Source organism: Mastacembelus armatus, chromosome 7 (assembly GCF_900324485.2).
Source record: "Mastacembelus armatus chromosome 7, fMasArm1.2, whole genome shotgun sequence".
In the NCBI taxonomy this organism is placed as follows: domain Eukaryota; kingdom Metazoa; phylum Chordata; class Actinopteri; order Synbranchiformes; family Mastacembelidae; genus Mastacembelus; species Mastacembelus armatus.
Genome location: NC_046639.1, coordinates 5,287,830 through 5,311,558, shown reverse-complemented (window position 1 = coordinate 5,311,558; position 23,729 = coordinate 5,287,830). Strand labels below are relative to the sequence as shown.

Genomic DNA, 23,729 nt, shown 5'->3' with positions numbered 1-23,729 from the left:
ATTTTGTTGCAGTATGTATAGTGCTCCAAATGTCTAAAAATCTTACCAGCCCTCGGTGCTGAGTTTCAAAATGTGAAAGGTACAGCTGAGATGACATTTTGGAATTGAAGGCACTGTTGGATGCTGCTGGTTTTCTTTTTTTGTTTTTTGTTGTTTTTTTTATTTTTTAAAAAGCTATTTAGATTGACTCCACTTTTCTCAGCTAGTCAGATTTTCATTTCCAATCTGTTAATTTTTGTTTTGCATTATCTTTGGTGCTGTTTTAAACTTGTTTTCTTTACAAGATATAAAATCATCCCTCGCCTCCATCCATACCCTCTAAACTTCAAGGCTCAGGCAGCCCTGTCTCCTCCAGTGATGGGAGCAGAGTTCAAAATACAGAGTAGCTGACAGTTGTAAGGCCAAAACCTAGAGTACGCCTCCTGAAATCCTCCAACAGAGAAATGTCAGAAAGAAAAACAAACACTGACATTAGATCTTTGGCTTGGACTAGTCATTTTTAACTTTTGCTGAGTTTCTGCTGAAGAGATAAACAGGTTTCTTTCATCTGGACCATTGGTGTGTGGACACATCCATCTGCTCTGATCATATGGGAAATTTGACAGCAAACTGTGCCGAACCACAATGGGTTTGGTGTATTATTAGGCCCTAGCACCAACCGAAGGTCACGGTGCAGGGACTATTATAATTGTTCAATGGGCCAGGAGTGAAGAGGTAGGGGGGCGACTTTTGACGGCATCTAGCATTTACCCACACCCTACCATGACATGGGGATGTGCGAGACCTTTGCGAAAATGTATATATTATCATTGCCTGGTGGGCGTGGGCCTGGAAATCGTTAGGACTATTATTCTTTTTCTTCACGTTCCATAGCGACCTCAAATTTGACCCCCTGAACATGTGTGAAAACTCACCAAAATTTGCATACAATTCAGGATCGTGAAAAAATTTTATGTTTTATAGGTTTCATAAACAACCTCTAAAGAATCGCTTTTCAGCTCCCCTGACAATAGTGAAAATACATTGCGCCAATGGGAGCCCATATGTTTTTCATTGCACACTCCCCAAACTCTGCATGTCTACTCTTCATGTCGAGCCAAGAAAAAAAGCTTATCATGTCGAGGTCATCCAGCCAACAGGAAGTCCACCAGTGTGGAGTTTTACTTGAGGTCATTGGGTTCCTTTTTGCTCACTTCGAACTTGATCAAACTGCTCTTTGGGCTTTTGACTGAATGAGCTCATTCTTGGACCTACCTAATCTACATGATTGCAAAAGTTCGTCCAAATTTCGTAATTAATTTTTTCACACCTTTGCTTTGAGGGATGTGGAAAGTTGCCGTACGTTTTTGGCACCTTCGAATTGTAATAGATCGCACACTCATTGTTGGATTTGAACTGACCAGTTGATGAATTTTAGACCCCTGGAGCCTGAATCCAGATGATTGAACAAAATCACAGTAGGCGCAATAGCGCCCCCTGTGTAACGCTTTGAAAATTTGAATGGAGAGCCAAAATTTTGTTTGTCAGAACTTTACTATATTTGGTACAAAATTCCTTTAGGGCATCCCAATCAAAAAAGCCAGTTGGTCCAATGCTCTATTTTCAACGCTGTTGCCTTGGCGATGACCTAAAACCATCATAGTTTTCCTATAGGAGAGCTGTATTGAGGGCTGAAATTACTTGGAGAGCAAAAATTTAGTTTGTCAGAAATCTACTAAACTTGTCTTAAAAAATCCTTTAGGTCGTGATGATTAAAAAAAAAAAAGCCAATCAGACCTGTGTTCTATTTTCCATGCTGTTGACGTGGCGATGACTGAGATCCACCATTTTTTTCCAATGGGAGTTTTAAACTTAAAGGTGCAATAGCTGAAAATTTAGTTTGTCAGAACTGTACCAAACTTGGCTTAAAAATCCTTTAGGGCATGATGATCAAAGAACCCATGCTCTATTTTCCAAGCTGTTGCCGTGACGATGACCAAGAGCCACCATTCTAGTTCAATTGATGTAAAAATACCTGCTGCTGCTGCCATACTGCATGTCTGTGTGTGTGTCTGTGTGTGTCTGTATCACTGTGGCCTCAGAAATGTGCCCTCTGTGGCCGTTTACAAAATCCCACACCTCACCTTTCCAGGTCCGAATTCTGCTGTCATTTAAAGGGCTCCCAGTGAGGTCACTGGAAACACGGTTTGACCTTGGTATTGAATAAATCTTGTAGTTTTATGAGAGACAAGACTCTTTTCACTGTGATGTGAAAATGTGTCTTTTCGGTCCGTACTGTGGCCTCTGGGGTGATTTATAAAACCCCCCACCTCCGCTTTGGTAGTCCTATCAAATGAAAATTTACAACAATAAATGTGTAGCTTTGCTGGTCTGCATGTGTCCACGGGTGTGTGCAGTGGTGTGTGGCTGAATATGTTTGTTAATGTCCTAATATGTGTGTGTGTGTGTTTTTCTGTCTCAGTACATCTGGAAATGTGCGTCTGTGTTTACAACTGCTGCTCTAGTTACCATGGAAATGTAAAGTGTTTTGCTGTCTGTCTCTTGAGGGCACACTGACCTGAAAAAATCCCACACCTCAGCTTCTCGGTTCCGAATCCTGCTGTCGTTTGAAAGGCTCTCGGTGAAGTGGCCGGCGACGCAGTTCGACCTCGGCGCCGGCCGTGGATGGCTCGAGGTGGCGGTCCACTGGGCGAGGTGGTTCGCTTGAGGCAAGGGCCGTTCATTGCCGCTTGCGGCTATGTTTTTTATTATATTCTCTCTTGCCCAGTGAGGGAAGTGTCATCTAATCATGGTGATAATGTGGTCTGATGACAAATGTCTTGTTGATACGCACCATAAACTAGTGACATAAACTTGTTTATTTATTTTCCAGTATTGATAAACATTGGGCTCCTACATGGACATACCTTTTCAGATGAAGAAAAACTGGTTATTCCTTGAGAGATTATTTAGCCATGGTAGCGGGGACTAGGTATGGTACTGTTAATCTGATGTTTGTCAGCCTGTCCTCCTCTGTGGTTCAGACAAAAATAGCTCAACAATTTATTGTATGAACTCCCTTAAAATCATGTAATGACTCTGTTGATTCCTCTGGTTATGCACTGCCAGAATGAGGTTAATGATTTTAAGTGTCTCTATATAATGGGTTATTCCCTATAGATTGAATTAATCTATCCTTTTACTCTAGCACTGTCATCAGGTCACAGTTTGTCCAGTACTAACTGATAACCTGAAATACCTGCAAAATGAATGACATCTCCAACAGTCTCAGCAGTTCTTTTTTTTTTTTTTGTGCTAATTGTAGTATTCTGACACGCTGAACCAAGTTGAATGTGGTAAACATTATACCTGATAATCATCAATATGTTAACATGTCAACACTGGCATGTTATCATGCATATTGCTGATGAAGCCAATTAGAAGCTGATTTCATTAGAGCTTTGAATGGTGTTTTCCCTCATTTTAGCATTGATTGCTGATGATTTAATGACATAGTACATCATTATCAGTTATTGTTATAAAAATTATAATAATTACAAATGTTTAACACTTAATGAAAGGACTCACAAATTATACTGTAATTTAGGTTTATGAATCAGGCAAGCCTACCAGTAAAATACTACAGGTCATCAAATATCGAAACAGTGAATGAAAATAAATTATACTAATGAAAATAAGTATTTAGTACCTGATTCATACAGTGCAATTACAAAGTCACAAGGTGTATTATAGAGTGTAATCCAAATGTATAGTAATAATAAATGATTAAAAAGTAATACTTGAAATCAACTTTTAGCTGCTTAACCACGATAATTTGAGTGTGCAGCACTTTCCATTATGACGTATTACTGTTTGTACTGACATAAATATACTTCTCCTAACATCAGCTGTCAATATTGAACTATTAGCAAATATTTTTCATGTGATAAACTGCTGCAAGTCATCTCATTGCCTCATTATCTTTTCATTGCAGGGGAGTAATGTTTACTTTATTCCTGGCCACAAATGATAATCTGTGTTTCAAACTGCGTACTTCTCAAAAATGTGTGAAATTCCTTTATAATCACCAGAGACCGGTTTTAGCTATATTTAAACCACACGTAAGACAATGCAAGAGATACCAGAGCTCAATGAAGTCTGGGTAACCACATTTTAAAAGCGGATGGGTTATATCAAAATATGTGAAATTTATTCACTCATCTTCATAGCTGTCACTCAAAGACATTATCCTGTGAGCAGCCAGCAGCATCTCATTATGCAAAATCAAACAAGACAGTGGAATTGAGTTTGGTGTCCCAGAGTAACATAAGCAAATATAGCCTGACAACTCATATTGGAGAAGACTTAGAAGTCTGTCTATGCCTGGATATCAAGACAACGAAGACAACTGTTTGGGCCACTACAGGCATGAGATACGTTGTCTAGAGAGGAAACAGAACAAACAACTTCCTAAGCCTCAAATCCACCAAATCTGAAGGAATATGAGAATGTGATTTAGTGTGATCCCTAACGGAGATGTCCATCTGTGTATGTGTGTTTGTGTTGTGTGTAAAGATTCTCAGATCGTCCATGCAGCAGAAGTCAGGAAGTTAGTGCAAGCTTGCATAAAATCATATAGCATCTGTTCTCATAAGAAACACAAGATACTTTTAATGTGCACTTCAAAAGAAATGACTGTTTCAATCAGTGGGACTTTTAATATTAGTTTTCATGTTCTAACATATGGTGATAATGGATATGCAATATATTGACCCCGGTCATTGAGGCTGCAATGACAGATGAGTCATCCTCTATTCAAAGGCTCTGTGATTGTCAGAGATAAATGTATTTAGTTGGAAGGTGGGGAGACAGTGCCCTCCTGTGGAGCCTCTGCTCTGCTACTTCAGGTGCAACACACTGACTGGAGACCTGCAAAGTGTACGGATGAATCACAGAAAATTATTTCCAACTACGAAAGGTCCTAAAACAATGAGATTATGAAATCTGCTGCAGAAGCTACCAGCAACAGCCATGTGGAAAACTGAGATGTAGAAGAAAGAGTCCACGTTGTTTCATAAAGAAGTTGATTTATAGACAATGAATGCTGTAATGTATCTCTGCATCAAGATAACACTTGCCAAGGTCTTCATACTGTGCAGTAGATCACCCTAAAATATCCCATATCCATTAAATGTCACACCAGCAAGTGAATAATGACAGTGGAATTTTGTAACTGTTTTACTCTGAACAGCTTCATCCACTTACTCTCAGAACTCATAAATATTATTTTGACTGCCTGGGATATGATAAGAGAAAGGACCCAGTGATTTAAGCCGGTTTTGTCACGAGACATACAATCAAGAAACAGTGAATTTATTGTGATGAAAGTGCAATAACTATGTGGGGATGATGAGATGTTTTTGTGCATATGATAATATATAATAGTAATAAAGAACAACAGTTGCTGTAACTCTGTGACACTCAGGTCATGTTTAGTATTATAGAAGATGTTGAGGAAAGGTTTTGGTGTGAGAATTGCTTTTAAACCTCAGAAACATGTCGACACATAAACTGGCAAATACGTACTCAAGTGTTATGTGTAGTAGGGATTTTTGATTAAGGTGAGAATTGAGTGACTGCAAACTAGGTGTTTTTTCAGGGTTTATTATCGGCTGAATGCAGTTACTAAGTATAGTTGCCCATCAGAGGGTCAGTTGTCCACATGCTGCAGCACTGAGCAGTGTGTGACCATAGAAAAATACAGCACACAAATATACCGGAAAGACAGAGTGAATCGCCACATCCCGTGTGGGAATATACTCAACATATGCAACATCTGTTGTTTTGTCTGTTCGATTCCCTAGGACCTGTCTAGATGTTTAGAAAAACTGTGCCCTGCGATCTGCCAATGTGGCCAACAGGGATGACGATATTCTCAGGGGAAACGTATGAGAAAACACTGTCAGTATGGCTGGAAAACCACTGAGTACAGAGTGGAAATGTTAATGTAATAGACATAGATGCAGAGTACAAGTGATGAGAAAATAAAATCTAAATGAAGAACATTTTTTCCTTTACAATCTCTGACCATCCTGTTGTCCAAGAGAAAATGTTGTGTATGTTTCATAGACATTAGTGAGCGATCTCCATTTTACAGTCGTCCCAGATTGTACTATTTTACTGGTTGTGTGAGCAAGCTGGACAGAGTTGCTATGTTGTTAGGTCTGTGACTTGTAATAGTGTGAGAAGTAGTGTTCTCGTGAGGAGTTGGTTAGTTTTTTCAGCTACCATTAAGTCAGAGGGCAAAATGAGTATGAATGTCAAAATTCACAGCCTGTGTTTGTGAAAGGATGCGTTCTGTTGTTGATCCCCTTGTGATGACAGAATCCGAATCTGCACGTGACTTTCGTGTGGCTTGACATGGTACTGTTGATAGGAGGCACTATTTCACCCTCACTGTATCTTGTCTTGCTCGTGTTTCACCTACACTCCCATAGATCTCCTGTTTTAGATGCTTTCCTCCTCCACTTCACACGATGAGCCTGTGTGATGTTCATGTCCAGCGGCTGAGAAGTCGTCATGGTTTTGGAAATCTTTTTGCAGTGGTTCACATGGTTTGCAGTAGTCCACCTTTGGACTTTGAATCTCCTGGTTTCCAGTGTTTTCCTAAAAGACTTTTATCACAACCCAGTCTCCTGGTTTCAGGTTGTGCAGAGCTCCTGTTATTTCTGTCAACAGTGTCTTCACTATAGTGCTTGCATCCTGTGTGGGAAAACATTCAACATATCAACTTAAAACACAGACAAGAACCAAGTGGCACATTTCCCTTCATTTGGCGGCAACTTAATAAAATATGTGCCACAATATTTGTGACAAAGCTGAAAATCCATGTGTAGCAGGCAGAATTAAACACATTTGCTTATATCAAGAATTAAAAATAAATACATTTTGTATATATCAACTTTCAAATTGTATGACATCAATTTCCCTTTTAGTTTTGAGTTGAGCTAAACTTGGGAAATGTAACATCTGCCAGCTAGCAGTGACACCAGTTTTGCTCTGATGTCATAAACCTTGAGCCTATCCAGACAAAGATGTCCATTAACATGCTGTGACTACTATTCATGTAAGGAGATAGTCACACAATTATTAAAGTCTTATTTATTATAGAGAAAACACCCTTTGACCAAGCTTCAAGGTTAGAGAGAAATTAATTCTTAATGTAGTGACTTATCCAGAAGTAATGGGCTCCTAATTATTCAGTGTTAAAGGCTTGACCTCATCATTCTCCCTCAACAGTGATACTTCAGTTTCAAGTACACTGTATTAAAAACATTTTAGAGCAGTAAGTGTGGGCACATGGTTGCATTTTAAAACTTGGTATGTGGTTATTTTGGAGTTTATGCAACACTGAGATTCTCATTTTAGGAAAATATCATTTTAGACACAGCACTCAAAGAGAACAGAATGCTGGAACTAGTCTTCTTCTTCTTCTCCTTTCAGTTGCTCCCTTCAGGGGTCGCCATGGCGAATCATCTGCCTCCATTTAACCCTATCCTCTGTATCCTCCACACCCACACCAACTATCCTCATGTCCTCCTTCACTACATCCAAGAACCTCCTCTTTGGTCTTCCTCTAGGCCTCCTTCCTGGCAGCTCTAACCTCAGCATCCTTTTCCCAATGTATTCACTGTCCCTCCTCTGAACATGTCCAAACCATCTCAATCTGGCTTCCCTGGCTTTTTCTCCAAAACATCTAACATGAGCTGTCCCTCTGATGTCCTCATTCCTGATCCTATCCATCCTCGTCATTCCCAGAGAGAACCTCAACATCTTCAGCTCTGCTACCTCCAGCTCTGCCTCCTGTCTTTTTCTCAGTGCCACTGTCTTTAAACCAGACAACATTGCTGGTCTCACCACTGTCTTGTCCACCTTTCCTTTCATTCTTGCTGACACTCTTTTGTCACACATCACACCTGACACTTTCCTCCACCCGTTCCAACCTGCTTGCACACGTCTCTTCACTTCTTTTCCACACTCTTCGTTGCTCTGGACTGTTGACCCTAGGTACTTAAAATCCTCCACCTTCTTCCCCTCTACTCCCTGTAACCTCACCGTTCTACTTTAGTCCCTCTCATTTACACACATGTACTCTGTTTTACTGCAGCTCAGCTTCATTCCTCTCCTTTCCAGAGCAAACCTCCACCTCTCTAGATTTTCCTCCACCTGCTCCCTGCTCTCACTACAGATGACAATGTCATCTGCAAACATCATGGTCCACAGAGATTCCTGTCTAACCTCATCTGTCAGCCTGTCCATCACCACAGCAAACAAGAAGGGGCTCAAAGCCGATCCTTGGTGCAGTCCCACCTCCACCTTGAACTCCTCTGTCACCCCTACAGCACACCTCACCACTGTCTTACAGCTCTCATACATGTCCTGCACCACTCGAACATACTTCTCTGCCACTCCAGACTTCCTCATACAAAACCACAGCTCCTCTCTTGGCACCCTGTCATATGCTTTTTCCAAATCTACAAAGACACAATGCAGCTCCTTCTGGCCTTCTCTGTACTTCTCCATCAGCTTTCTCAAAGCAAATATTGCATCTGTGGTTCTCTTTCTTGGCATGAAACCATACTGCTGCTCACAAATGCTCACTTCTGACCTCAGCCTAGCCTCCACTACTCTTTCCCATAACTTCATTGTGTGACTCATCAGCTTTATTCCTCTGTAGTTTCCACAACTCTGCACGTCTCCCTTGTTCTTAAAGATGGGCACCAGTACACTTCTCCTCCATTCCCCAGGCATCCTCTCACTCTCCAAGATCTTGTTAAGTAGCCCAGTCAAAAACTCTACAGCCACCTCTCCTAAACACTTCCATACCTCCACAGGTATGTCGTCAGGACCAGCTGCCTTTCCACTCTTCATCCTCTTCAACGCCTGCCTCACTTCATCCTTACTGATCTTTGCTACTTCGTGATCTTTGCTCCACAACAGTCACCTCTTCTACTCTGTGCTCTCTAACATTTTCCTCATTCATCAACTCTTCAAAGTATTCCTTCCATCTTTCCATCACACTTGTGGCACCTGTCAGCACATTTCCATCCCTGTCCTTGATCACCCTAACCTGCTGCACATCCTTACCATCTCTGTCTCTCTGCCTCTCCAACCTGTACAAATCCACCTCTCCCTCCTTAGTGTCCAGCCTATGATACAAATCCTCATACGCCCTTTGTTTGGCCTTTGCCACCTCTACCTTCACTTTACGCTGCATCTCCCTGTACTCCTGTCTGTTCTCTTCTGTCCTCTGTGTCCCAGTTCTTCTTAGCTAAGCTTTTCCTCTTAACACACTCCTGAACTTCCTCATTACACCACCAAGTCTCCTTATCTGCTTTCCTCTTTCCAGACGACACACCAAGTACCCTCCTACCTGTCTCCCTGATCACTTTAGCTGTAGCTGTCCAGTCATCTGGAAGAACCTCCTGACCTCCCAGAGCCTGTTTCAGCTCCTCCCTGAAAGCCACACTTCCTTTTTCAACTTCCACCACTTGGTCCTCTGCTCTGCCCTTGTCATCTTCCTCACCACCAGAGTCATCCTACACACCACCATCCTATGTTGTCTGGCTACACTCTCCCCAACCACTACTTTGGAGTCACTGCTGGAACCAGTACAATGCGTAATTCATTTGCTATTTCTTTTAATTTATTCCACATATTTGTTGTATTTCAGGGTTTGCAAGGGGTGTGATGTTTTCAGATTCCCCGCTTCTAAAACAACTATTTGAAGTGAAATATATTAAAACGAAATGTCAAAATTCATAATTTTTTCTTTCATTCATTTTTTGTTTTGCATATTTTTGTCTCAAGGCTTTTTTGAATATCACATATCTGAAAATGTGAATGTTACCTTTAAATGTTACCACAATTAAGACAAGATAAAAATACTTGTTCTTTTTAGTTTTAATAAGAGATCATTCTCTTTTAATCCATTATAAAATAGCAATTAAAAACTTCTTTTTTTAGAATTCAGATATTTACATATAAACACATGGCTGTGCAAAATGTACAAGATATTGGCAAGAAAGCATCATATAGATGTCATATTTCTATATATGACAAAGAAGTTTGAAGTTGTTTGATAAATCTACAAATCGTAAACTTAACTATATACAGTAATAAAATTTGCCCATAAACATTCTTTCATAAAATGACAAAAGATATAAAGACCAAAATTAGTATGTGCACTTAAAAATATAAAAAAGTTATAAAGTGGGTACGTTGATCTGATCAACTAGTTTTAAAAAACTGATCAAAGTGCAGTCCTCCTGCGTTTCTTGCCCATGTATACCCATGGTGACCTCCATTGATCATGAACATAAATACGTTGTTGAACAACTTAATTGAAAATGTGTGTTTGTCTTAAATCACTGCAATCAATAACATTTTGGGATTTATTTCCCTCGTAAAATTCATATTATAGCACATGAGCTACACAGATTTTTTTTTTTCACATTAGTGAAGAAATTTTCATTTGTTGATGTCCATTATATTTCTTTAACTAACAAAAAGCACTAAGACTAAAAAAGACTAAAATGTGCTTGAGATGGACAATGGACAGTCCAACACCATGCACATCCTGCCCTAAGACTTTTTAGTCAAACCTTTAATGCTGCACAAACTCACTTGGAAAGTCTTCAGTTTCTTGAAAAAAAAAAAAAAAAAAAAATGACATGAATGAATGCTTTTTGGTGACCTTTCCCAGAACCAAAGCCACATTATTATATTCATAATGTGGATGTTATTATTTTTGAATTGTCTAAATTAGCAGACGGTGAACTTGTTACCAGTGCACACCAGAATAGCTGCAGACATTTTAAAATCTATATGTGCGATGATAAAGGGGAAAGCAATTACTTGGGAAAGGATTTTCACTGTCATAAAAGGTTCAGTTCCTTAAGTTGAATTTTATGCCATCACTGCAGAAGTTAATGAAAACTGCTGACATGCTGCTTCAGAACAGATAAATAGGAATGTAAAGTGTGAAATCTGTGTAGTAAATGTGCTAGAATCTGAATTAAAAAGTGGAATTTCTTTCAACCACTATGTCAGGAACTTTCACAGTAACAGCACTATAATGATGAGAATTAATATAGTGTGATGACATGCACAACACATGACAACCGTTTTTGTTTTCAATTTGGCAAAAACAAACAAAACAAGTACACAATAAAACATACTAATAATCTGAGTAGAAATGTTAGTGATAGATGAAGTTACTCAAACTGAACACATTCTATTCCATATGGCTTAATCTGGTCAGAAGGCAAGTCAATATTAGTCTCTGTAAAAGAAAATCCACAGGTATCAAAACTGCACCAAAATATAGCATAAATGTGATAAATTAAAATCTCTGTTAACATGGTCAAGAAAATGAACATTACTGCAGTAATGCAAAAGTCGGGCTCTTGTACCTTGATGTTGCACATTACTCTGAGGTGTAACCACTTCACAGATTTGCTGCTACAATACAGATGTCAGAGAAAGATGCTGACAGGATTTCTAAATCTCAAGTGCTCAGCTGAGTTTAAAGACTGTTTTCATGAGGCAGTGCATGAGTGAAGTGTGGTTGAGTGCAACTGGTCTCTGAAGACCAAACTGAGCTGAAAGGCACACTGAAATCAGGGCCGAGTTCCAATGTTTGCTCCATCTTTGTGCTGAAAATACTGTGCTTGAAGAGGCTTTTAAAAGCTGACATCGCTTCAGATAATTCTCTTCCCACAGACAGACGTCTCGTCATCCAGCAGTGGGTGATCAAAGAAAGTACTGGCAGAAAGGGTCTGAGCTGACGGTCAGCTCTGCTTCCTTAAAGCCACTAAGTGCGACTACTCATTTTAATGGCGGTGCTATTTGAGGAAGCCTTTATAAAGCAGGTGCGAATGACTGGTCCCTTTTTCATGCTCCAGGCAGAACAACAGGTCCCTGAGGTTGACTCTGGTGATGCGCTGTCGCATAAAGTGTCTGGAGCCCCCTCCACTGGAGCCTCCAGGCTGGGAGGGGCCTGACCCTGAGCCCTGGAGGTGAAATGGAGCAAACGTAAGACAGACTAAATGTCTTGTTGTGGCTTTTACTGGTCTCATTTGTGAATTTCAAGTGATTTAACATAAGCACAACTCGTCTGTTCCTCACCTCTGCACTGGCACCTCGAACAGGAGAGTCCATTTTCCGTTTTTTCCTTGGACCGATTGCTGCCAGCGCTGTTAGGTTGGCTTCTCTCTGCCTGATCTGAGCCAGCTCTTGCTGCTGCATCTGGAATACAAGCAGTAATGCACAGGTTAGTCTCGCAGACCAACTCATTATGATGCTTCACGAAGAAAAGTGGTCATGTAATCACTTATCGTAACAAATTCTTACTTCTTTGGCCTTCTGTTTAAGTCGGAGCTGCTCTGGGTCCTCTTGCCGTGACCGAGACTGCAGAAACGTAGAGAACATTTTAATATTTCAAGATAGATATGTTCAATTTATTCATTCAACTGTTTTATTCATTCACTCACTCGTAGTTAGCATATTTGCTCTCTGGCAGTAGAGGAAATGTATACTAATGATGCTGACCCGAGACCTCACTTGGTTTATCTATGCAGTTATGACAGTGCCTAGGAGTCTTCCTGTCTTATTGCGTGACCTTGTTGCACATTGTTACCTTGGCAGCCTTCAAGAGGATCTCTCTCTCCTGCTCTTCCTTTCTTTGCTTCTCCATCTGATCCAGCTGCTCAAAGAATTTCAGCTGTGTTCGCACGTCACTGAGCTGTTCGTACCGCTGGTCCTCCTGAAAGTAGAATATAGGAAGACGTAGAAGACGTAGGACAGAGAGAGACAACAGTAGAAATGTAAACTCAGTAAATGACAGAGGGTCTTGCCAACTCTCAAATTACTGTAATTAATTATCACCTTGAAAGTTATGTTCTTCTGCTGCGCCACTTGCGACACCTTTTCCAGCAGGTTTTGAAGTCGCTGTTGTGTGGCGTAGGAAATGTAGCTGATCACATCTGTGCCCAACTCACTGACACCAAACTTCTTACCTGTCACAACAGCAGGAGCGTGGATAGAGATGTAGACAGAGTTAGATGGTGTCAGCCACTGAAAGCAAAAGCGCGCTGTACATTTCTTTCTCAAGTTTATGCATCTCACCGATCTCCAGAGCTCGCTGGGTGAGTGAAGAGGTGGAGAGGAAGGTCTCATCTTTACAGGAACGAGTCACTGTGCCAACAAGTGAACTGGTTGCTAAGATACGGGCACTTTCCTCCAATAAATTGACTCCTGCCATGGAGGCCACATCATTGATATCATCATCATCCCTGGAGAAAATAAAAAGTGATTAGAGAAACAGTAACAGATTTCACACTTATAAAAGAATCATCTTGGTAGTTTTATAAATGTATTGTAAATGTAAATACTATGACAGTTCATCATGTAGTCTAAATAAGTCTGACCAAATCACTGCAATAATAACAACCATTTGCAGTGTTGATATATTAAAGCAAAAATACAAGAACGGTTCCCAAAGCCACTACAGTGTAATTAGGGTTTAAAAATTTCCAACTTTAGTAGAAAAATTAATTTTCAGTGAAACAGCAATTTGATTTGTTCACAAGCATTCTACCTGTTAGGGCTGCAACAACTAATTTCTAAAATTGGTAAATATATATGAATATCATTGGCAATGAACGTAATTTTCAATACGTTAGACCTAGAGATGTAGGTGTTTGCTACAGCACACAGTGACACAGCAGTTGCTGAGATGAAAATGGCAGAGGCTGAGAAAGGTGAAATGTTTTACACAAACAATTTTTACACTGTTATGTGGACAATGGTGGTGCCTTCTTTTCTAGTTTTTCTGTAATGTGGTCAGAGAATCAGTTATCCAGTAAATTGATAATGGCTCTCAGGCCAACTTGTCCAGAGATGGTCTGGAGTTGTTGTTTTAACATATGCAGCACACAGCATGAGATTGTCCAACACAATCGAGACACGTTCTCACATGAGGAGAAAATTCAGGTTATTTCAGAGACTGCCAGTGTTGTATTTGTAACGTTAGAGCATAAGGGAGATACAGTGAACTTATAGCAATGGGAGCTTAGAGGAAAAAGGATAATATTCCCTGGGTAATGTCTGGTCCATGTTCCTCTGACAATTGCATTCTTACATGCAGCTCACCAAGACAATGTCTATCGATGTTCAAGTGCATGCTGCTTCATTAGGGTACCACTTCACCACACACTTTTGCTTTCAGTGAAATTGTAGTAAACAAGTGCCTTTTTTTAATGTAATCAAATTTAAGATATGTTTAAATGTCATAACACAAAAATACCGTATTATCCAGACTATAAGTCACACCAGAATATTAGTTACTTTCAGAAATAACAGCCTTTTTGAACAGAAAAAAAAAAAACATATAAGTTGCTTCGGTTTATAAATTGGATTTCTCATTATACTAACTATGGTCTAAATTAGCCTATGAAGAACGTAGGCTCGACAGAACAACAAGCAGAAGTGCGTTATGAAACTCATTTATCCGTGTCAAGTTACTTTAAATAACTGGGCCAATGTCGGGGAGGACCGTATGAAGCGACAGGTCCTCCTCCTCTCTCAGGTTGTCTGAATGCAGACATTAACTCCTGTTTTGTTTCAGCTGCAGACTTTATTACCTGAAGTATAGCTCTTTCTTTTGGACGGCATTTTCACTTGTGTTACACTAGGAGTTGTAGTTTAGTGTAAACATACATGTTTTTACTTTTTCTGCAGTACAGTATTATCTTGAATTAAGCCAAGAGTGCCATCTAATGCTAATGACTACTCGACAAAATGACTATATATACACATAAGTTACGTCGCCAAATAATATTTTAAGAAAATGTTGAAAACTGAGGTTTTTTTTCTATTCTTTGTAAAATTCTGATTAATCGAAAACATAATTGACCGATTATTCAACATTATAGTAGTCCTACTACCTGTTACACAAGACAGAAATTACATTCCTGGGCCTCTGTCTCCTCACTATATTATTTTTACACCTGTACAATTTAATGCAATCCTTTACATATCTCCTGTAATGAATCCTACTTTATCTGCATGTGTTATTACCGACTGCTGTCTTTCATCAAAATTGCTCCTCATTAAAGCTTTACTGATGTCTTTGTAAATGTAGTTTTTTTTTTTTTCTCGATAGAGAGGAGGTAACCACCATGATGTATCACCGACAACCACTTATGCTTATAAGGTAATTAATAATATAAGAGAATTACTGCATTCATTGACAAATGTGTCTGCTAAATCAATTTATCACAAGGGTGGTAATAAAATAGCATCCTTGAAACATTTATTACAACATTTAATTCAGAAAACTAGAGTTTGATTCCATTGTGCTATACAGCTCCTCAGTTTTTGTTCTCCTCTTTCTAATCTGCCAAAATCTCTTATGGGTGAATCTTTTGTTCTCATTTCCTGCTCTACGGACTCAGTTTTCCATGGTGCACAGCGAATCTGTTTGTGCACATCCTTGTAAGACGCCATTTCACCATTTCTGCAGAGTTTTCTATATCTTTTGTTTTGTTGTGAAGGCACAATGTAATCTTCTGTTATCTGGAGTTATCTGTGGTATGTTTGTTTTCTGCTACCCTAGGCACTGCTGTCGAAAGGTTCACAAAAATCAATTCAGACATGCAAACGTAAGAACAGAGTGACTCTGCCCTATATGTCGTGTACCAAGCTGATGAGAATAGTAAGACTAGTTAATGAAAATATTGTCTTTGGTCCAAGTATTAATATAAGCTGACTAAAAATTTCAATTTGACTTATTAAAGTCTATAACTTTTTAAGGAAAACACCTTCTCAATCATCTAATATTAATGAAAATAAATAAAGGCTGTAATTAATGAGTACTCTCATTACTGATTATTATTTACAAAGTTTAGGCAAAAACGTTAGAAATTAAGTAAGAAAAACATTCAGGCCCTTTATTCTATATTAAAGACAAAATGCAAGCCTTGACAATTTAGAAGCTGGGATATGTGAATGTGTAACATTTTTGCTTGGAAATTGACTTAACCTAATCAGTGACATTTTTGTTATTCAACAAATAAATTGTTACAGCTTTAAATCATGCAAATTGTATGTAAAATATATTGTTTGCATGACTTTGCTAACCAGTTCCAGCATCAAATGCAATGATTGAAAAAAAAAAAAAATCTGTGAATTCATCACAAAGAACCTATAACAGTCCTTGAAAACTGACTATTTGGAGACCAGTATTTATACAGTATCAGTAACATTCATATGAATTTGTCACAGACCTGAAGGTTCCCCCTCCTGCATCCTTCAGCTTGTTCTGAGCAGTAGTGAGAGCGGCCTGGCTCACTACTTGTATGCCTTTGGCCCCTGGAACCAATGGCTGCTTCAGTGAAGGAACTAATGTACAAAGATTCACAGAGGCAAGTTCAGAGGTAAGTGAAATTAATCAAATATAGTTGTGGCAATATTGATTTTCAGGTTTAGCTTAGTGTCATGCAGTTACAGACAGTATCCACACGGTGGCAACACTTCAATAAAGAACATTATAAAATGCATACATGGCCACTGACAAATAAATTACCTCCATATTCAGTTCACTATATGGATAGAATAAAAAGTGCAAGTCACTGATGAACACATACCTGCCTGCAGCTGTTTGACCACCTGGGGCTGGCCCACAATGATACGGCTATGAAGTGGTCCTCTGAATGTTACCATGGGAGACTGAGCCAGGGTCACCTGTGGCCTCACTACTGTCCCCTGCTGCTGTGGCACCATCTGTGCATATTCAGTAGGAAAGAATGAGAATTGCAATAAAAGTAGAGATAAAAATAATCCAAGTAGAAAAAAAATAAGTACGAACTCCACTTCTATGTACATGCTAATCATGAAACTCAGAAACATGAAAAAATATTTCCCAGTAGCGGCAAAATTACCAGTCCAGGTTTGCTGTGAGGCGTCTGAGTAAGGCTAATAACTGTCGTTTTGGTCATGGCAGTGCTGGTGGCTGTGGTGGTGCAGGTGGAGATAGGAGGTCGCAGCACCACAGCAGTGAGGGCCGTGGAGGCTGCCGCAGCAGGCTGAGTGCTGGTCTGAGGCAACAGGCTCTGCTGGATAAAGGCCTCTGAGTCTGGAGTCATCTGACGCAGTGCTGGGAGACTTCTCTACAAGCAGACAACATAACATGTATTTAGTCCAAAAGCCTCTGCAGCTTGCCTCATTTGGTTTATTTTCATATTTTTAAATGAAATTATTTCACAATAGCACAAATACTGCAGTATCTATTTGTAATAATGGCTACTTAGCAGTGTTTCCCACTATTACATCAATAAATGGGGCATGAATGAATATGTTTTTACATGTATTTGAATTATGGTTAAACTGATTTAATGATGTAATTATCAAAAAATAGATTAGTACTTGTAGAGGAAATTAGTCTGCTACTGCATGTACTTTCACATTATTGCACATGCAAATCACTATCGCAAGTGCGCTCAGTTTTGTCTTCACCTGATTTATATGAATACAATTATGTTACTAATTCCAAGTTTATAATTAAGCAGTTAAATGATGTCTCTGTAAAGTAGCAGCCATGACAGTAACAACTAATATTGTACACTCAAATATAATAATAATTCTGTTCTTGCACTTCCATTATGTCTGAGACATGACTATTTCTGTTCCATTTAGCCTGCTAAAAGCCATCCTTCACTTGTAGCTTTGGAAAAGGACAGTGAACTGGTTGCACTGCATGTGTCTGTAGTTTTTGTTTTTTCCCCTCACTAGCTCATCAAAAGGGGTGCGGAAGCAATTTGGAAATGTTGGTGTAAACCTTGTACTTGATGCAGGACAGTAAATCCAGTGTTTAACTCATCAATACTTTAATACTGTAAGTAAATTGCCTGGAAATAAGTGTTTAAACAAGATCTGGTTCTACAACTTCAGTAATATACACAGCATTACTAAACCACCTGAGTTATACTCATTTGTATGATAATAAGTTAATTTTAAAAAAATCTGTAATAGCTGCATAGTTTCAGCATGTATTAATGTGAGCAGTGTAAAATCAGCTTGCATGTGGCAAACAGTTGTCATGCAGTGGCTACAACCAGTCTTCAGTTTCAACAACATGTAATATGTTGAATGCATATCTGCTGGTGTGTGACTGATCTCACCTTCAGGAAAGGCACAAGGTACGGCTGTGGTGAGGAGCTGAGCTCTCTGTATAACCTGCTGGTGAAATCTTCAGGCTCTATCTTCGCTTCCTGATATACAGTAAACACAGACGGTGGATCAAAATAAAATATATATATATATATATTTAAAAATAGACAATGATTGTAGATGTGGACAAAGAGTTTTAAATGCAGAAATAGTGACAGTGAGAAGGAGATTATGGAAAAGATGGAAAGAGGAAAAAAAAAATGTACCAGCAGGTTCTTGACCAGTTCTTTGACATTGGCTGTAGTCTCAGAGGATTGTTTTCCACTAGATGCCAGCTTGATCAGCGTGGACAGAAAGTTTCTACACTTCTTCACATTCTCCAGTGTCTCCTGTAAGTATGCACATGCAAGTGGCATTTTTTCTTAAATAGATACATCAGGCATGGTATAGAAATGTGAAGCAGAACACAAACATGTCCTCAAACTTAAGTACCTGTATAACCCATTACTTAACTTTTGAACTATTTCACAGGAAAAAAAGAACATTAAATATTAGTACTTCTCTCTTACAGCTGTGATAGCTATCGGAGTGACAGGGGTCGGAGTGGCCCCAAGAGGCCCCACCCTCTGTGTTACTGCTGTGGTTGCAGATCCAGGCTGCACTGTGGTAGGCGTTCCTAGCGGTTGTGCCGGGGTGGCGGCAGTTCCTCCCAGCACGATGGTGTTCTGTATGAGTCAGTGAATATGCAGTCATGAGATGAGACACAGTAAAATGACAAGGTCAAAAAATGTCATGTCTGCTCCCATAGCACTGTACATTCAGTTTTCACTAGGACTTCATGTAGTTCCATTGTCCATGTTGTATTTTTCCTGCTGTCGCAGATACGTCTAGACTATGTATACAACACACACTCATGGGTGCATAACAATTTTCCTCTTCCTTCCCTAAATTACAACAGAGCTTGCTAAAACAGTATGATGTGCAAAACAAATGAGCTTTAATAAAAGTATTAACCTTTGAAGGGACTTCCATAGCAACCCGAACAATGCTAAGAAAGATGAACACACAGCAAGGATTTTGAAGTGAGCAAATAAACAAGCTGGCCGGAGGAGCCAGAGAAATGAAAACAAATGTGCTGACCTTAGTGGGGGAAAAAACAACCACCTTTCATTGCAGTTATTTGGCAAAGTAACTTACAGCCTTTGAAACAAGTTCTGGGTCTGTTGTTAATTAGCGTATTAAATTACTCATAACTGGCCCAAAAAAGATGCAGGAGTAGAAATATGAGGAACAGTTTGTTTGCACATAACAAGCATTACCTGCATTCAAACCTCTTGTGACTATTGTTGGTGTCCTGGACAATCATATTTTTTGTCCATATTGTTGTCAACCTCATCTGAAATCAATGTGTTCTGAGCAATGCCAGGCCACAATGCATGAAGCAAGATCTATGGGATAACTATGTGAGGTTAGCGGATACAGGGAACATTAAAAAAGTGGTTGGTAATAGTTTTTTCTTTGAAAATTTTAGTTTGGGAAAATGGGAAACAGCATGGCTGATTAGATTTTGTTGAGGCCATGATGACTACACTTTGATGTGTAGAGTGATGTAGGCAGAAAGGAGCAAGTGGACAATGATGTCGGTGCTATTGATGCCATTGGGCTATCTGAGTCACAGGAGGTGCAGAATCTACTGTGCACTGCTTTCAGAAGTGGCAGGTAAAAATCTGAATGTCAGGTGAGATCTTATCTATCTGCGTCAGCAGGTAAAAAATGACATTTTATAACCCTGTGAAACATTTTGTTTGAGGCAAAGTTTAAGCTAAATGCATAACTCTCAAAATATAAAAAACATTCTGTGCAAAACAAATAGTCTGCTATAATTTTATTGTCTACTGGTTACACCTTGTTCAATATGAGCACAAATTGTGTTTTTATGTAGTGGAACTGAGTTATTCAGCTGGCATGACACACTGAATTGATTATTTTTAATGTCATTTGTGGTGGAGGTACCTGCAGCACAGGAGGCCTCTGCAGTGTGGTGGTGGCTGTCACAGTGGCTGGGACTGTGGAACCTTGTTTAATGATGGTGGTGGGAGTAACTGGACGAGCCAGCAGCGATGTACCTGGAGCCTGCAGAACAGCAGGGGATATAAAAGGAGGTGTTAAACAAATGACACTATGTAAATGGGGCCTTAATGGAAGAAATAATCATGTGTTTCCTAATCATGTGTTTATCTAATAATTACTGTAAAAAAAAAAAATAAAATAAGTTTTACAGTATATTCATTGCCTTCTGCTACTTCAGACTGCTTCATTTTTTGCATGTTTTATTGTGTTGTAGATTTTGATGGAAAACGTTGCCATTTTTGTCCACCTATACTGAATAATCCATACAAACTGTAATTAAATTAAAATCAAATATTCTGATTCTTATGTCAGTACTTTGTACAATTACAGCCTAATATCTTCTTGGGTGAGTCTCTGCAAGCTCTGTACGAGTGACATGTTTTCACTTGGTCATTATGGATTATCCAGTGTTGACTGATGGGCAAAATCTGCAATCCAGTCCATTTTAAATTAAATCTACTACAAAGTGTTGAAAAACTGGAGGAGTATGAATACTTAGTGAAGCCACTGAATGCTGCTTTTAATTCCTTTTGGAAAGAAGTAATGAAGAAAAAAAAAGTTTCTCTTCCACTTTCCTCTAATAATGCACTAGTGCAATTAAATTAGGCTGCATTGTAAAACTAATCAAATCAACTCGTGTTTTTATTTACAGTGTGTCATGAAAGAGCTAATTTTTAGTTCTCACTTTCTATCAGACTGAAATGGTAACATCTAACTTCCTATATGACACTGAAAGATGTGTACTGTTGTGGTTTAAACTGTCATTGTGGTGGGATCTGCAAAGTATTGCCCTTTGTATTATGGATGCACCATCACTTGTCTTGATTGTAATTATGTTGTTTTAGATGTTTACAAAATCATGCTGTTACAGTTATATAACAACGGTGGTAACAAAACAGTATTTAAAGAGTATCTGTCACATTTGGCCAATACCCAGTGTGGCAGTGAGTATCAGAGTGTGTCTAGCAGTCCTGGTACCTGTAGAGAAGTGATCTGGACAGGCGGAGTGCTGGTGGGGACTGCAGGTCGTGGTGTCATAGCGCTTTGGGACTGCGACTGAGCTTGCATCTGAGCTAAGGTCTGCTGGTGAATCATCAGCAGCTGCCCACTCTCACTGCGAACCAAGACCATGCCTGCAAGAGGCAAATGTCAGGGGGGGGTTAAGCTGTCAGGGCTTTTCTGTCTCAAACAGCCATGCATCAGTATGCTGTAGGTATGCATGGAGGTCCTGACATGAAAGAGTATGCATTACTCATCTGTAGATCTACTGATGCATGGCTAGGAGGCCTGTGACAAATCAAACTGAGCCACAAAAATGGTACTGTAAACCAAACCCTTTGCAAGCCAAGTGTCCTTATCTCAGTGCAACTCCAAGTAAAGTTGTTTTCTTGCTGCCAGGATGTTATTGTCTGTTGTGGCTTTTTTGTTTTTGTGTATAATCATCATTATAGACCAGTACTATGGACTGGAGCCGAGTGTTATAGCCTGCCTGTTTCCATTACCCGGTGCCTGGCTGTGTAAGTCGCTGTGCTCCAGCACATACACTGATGCCAAAAGTAATACTGAGCTGTAGAGTCACTGAACAGGAGAATCAAACAGCAAAAGCAAAAGGTTTTTGTGCTGAGTTGTACATAGCTACATGTTACTGAATGCTGCGTTTAATCACCCAGTTATATTATAGCTTATTGTTGTCTGACCAGTTGTTAAGTGGCTGGTATGGCTCTGAACACCCAACCAGAGACAATTCCTATGTATTCATATTTCTACAGCTGAGCAATTCATACTGTCATCTGTCAAAGAAAATCCCTTTAATTGAGTTTGGGTGAAATCTCAATCTGCCAGTGCAAAAACCTTAAACCTTAAACTCAAAATACTCATTAAATAGCTGTGGATGTAAGTTTTCCATTGTCCCATACTGTCCCCATCAATGATCAGCAACAAAATGCTAGTTTGATTTACGGTAGAGAAATAAGTAGCCTGACTGCTCTCAAGGTTTTAAGTCTAATCTGCAGTTAAAAGCATAAATTCACCTCCAATGTGTTTGTGGCCCCAGAAGACAATCAGTTCTGGGCCATTTGTGCTAAGCAGTAACAAGTTTCTGACAAAGTTATTCACCGGTGCTCCTGTACTGTTAAGTTACCTGGAGGGAGCTGAATGTTTTGGATATTTGGGGTGTTTTGCTGAGGCTGCGTGAGTCGAGGGGCCAACACCTGTGGAGCAATAGCTCGTATCCCACCAGGAGGAGTGGCAGCGACTGCTGACGGTGCTGAAGTCCTCAGGTTCTGCAGAACAGTCGGGCTCCTCACGGTCACCGTCGTCCCACTCGCAGCGGTGGAAAGCGCAACCTGTGCGGTCTGCGTTATTGTTTTTGTGGAGTCGGGTTTGTTGACGAGTGAGCCTGTGGTGCTGGTAACATTACCGGCTGCTGATGAGACAATTGTGGATGAGCTGCATCCGCTTTGTGGGGCGTTAATGGGAGTTTGCATAGGCGGCCTCACAAGCGTCACTGTGGGTACACTTTTCACAGAGGGCTGGGAGGAAATCACAGGCGAAGTCACGGTGTTTTGCGCACTTGACGCAGAAGTTTGAATAACAGTACTTGCGCTGGATGGTGCAGACGAAACTGCTGCGCTTCCTTTGCTCGCAGAAACAGGTCCGTTGTTGACAGGCGTGACGGCGGGTTGCGAGCTGTTGCCGCCGCTGTCAGCAGATGCTCCTCCGGAAACGTGACAGTTTATCACCACGGAACTTCCATTCAAAGTCTGAACAGCAGTCGTCCCAGGTTTCCCAACGCCAGATGTTGCATCTGACATTACCGTAACGTCTCCCGTAGCTGCCCCCGGATTGGACTCACTCTGAGCGATAGTCATGCTCGGTCCCGCCGCCGATGTGGTCCCGGCTGCTCCGTCCATGCTCGAACCCTGGGACCCAGTGCTGCCGATGACACCTCCCTGCACTCCTGTCCCTGCGGCAGCGGAAACACACGAAAAACCAAAGCTGTGTCGGTGAACTCTCCGATTCTCATTAGTTTGGCGAAACACACAAGTGAAGCCAAGTTGGCCACCATGAGCCGAAATTAACTAACGTTAGCTAAGCGGAGTGGGCAGCTGTCTTACCTGCTTTAGCGAGCTCTTGTTGTGAAAGTCCCATTTTGCCACCCTGAACACTGGAATTACTGCATACTACTGAGCTGCCGACGTGATTTGCTGCAGACTGGTTCCCGCTCGTTGTGTTGACGTGACCTGTCCCTGTTAACTCAGACTCCAGAGATCCGACCAGAGCACTAACTACTTTTTCGTCTACCTCTGTGTTGAAGAAAACATCATCCAGCAAATCGGAGCCCGCCGCCATCTTTGCCCAGCTACGCTCTCTCGTGAGACGCATGCGCC

The 23,729-nt window shown here is 40.2% G+C and overlaps 1 protein-coding gene and 1 long non-coding RNA gene across 2 annotated transcripts in view; one reads left to right on the top strand and one right to left on the bottom strand.

Annotated features, from left to right (window-relative positions):
* LOC113146164 (uncharacterized) overlaps positions 1–16,460 on the top strand; it is a 29,465-nt gene extending 13,005 nt beyond the window's left edge. Inside the window, exons 2-3 of the long non-coding RNA XR_003297319.1 lie at positions 15,206–15,256; positions 16,327–16,460. This is a non-coding gene — a long non-coding RNA (uncharacterized LOC113146164). The remainder of the gene's footprint in view (positions 1–15,205; positions 15,257–16,326) is intronic.
* Positions 9,966–23,724, bottom strand: LOC113146151 (transcription initiation factor TFIID subunit 4). The gene is made up of 16 exons (XM_026333460.1): positions 23,457–23,724; positions 22,481–23,305; positions 21,319–21,473; positions 20,224–20,343; positions 18,780–18,935; positions 18,477–18,599; positions 18,222–18,311; positions 16,983–17,210; positions 16,689–16,824; positions 16,329–16,443; positions 13,168–13,334; positions 12,928–13,058; positions 12,680–12,805; positions 12,394–12,450; positions 12,169–12,288; positions 9,966–12,053 (listed from the first exon to the last, which is right to left on the bottom strand). Exons 1-16 carry the CDS (start codon positions 23,722–23,724, stop codon positions 11,886–11,888), a joined length of 2,985 nt encoding a protein of 994 aa, XP_026189245.1. The 3' UTR covers positions 9,966–11,885.
* Between the last annotated feature and the right edge of the window lie 5 nt (positions 23,725–23,729).

What these genes read in the sequence shown, in the direction of transcription:
- LOC113146151 (XM_026333460.1), bottom strand. Translation starts at nt 23,724, where the DNA reads ATGCGTCTCACGAGAGAGCGTAGCTGGGCAAAGATGGCGGCGGGCTCC. An exon ending in ACCTTGTGCCTTTCCTGAAG is followed by an intron (nt 17,211 to 18,221) that starts GTGAGATCAGTC and finishes GTCTGCTTGTAG; the next exon opens with AGAAGTCTCCCAGCACTGCG. An exon ending in CCAGCGAGCTCTGGAGATCG is followed by an intron (nt 13,059 to 13,167) that starts GTGAGATGCATA and finishes CTGTTGTGACAG; the next exon opens with GTAAGAAGTTTGGTGTCAGT.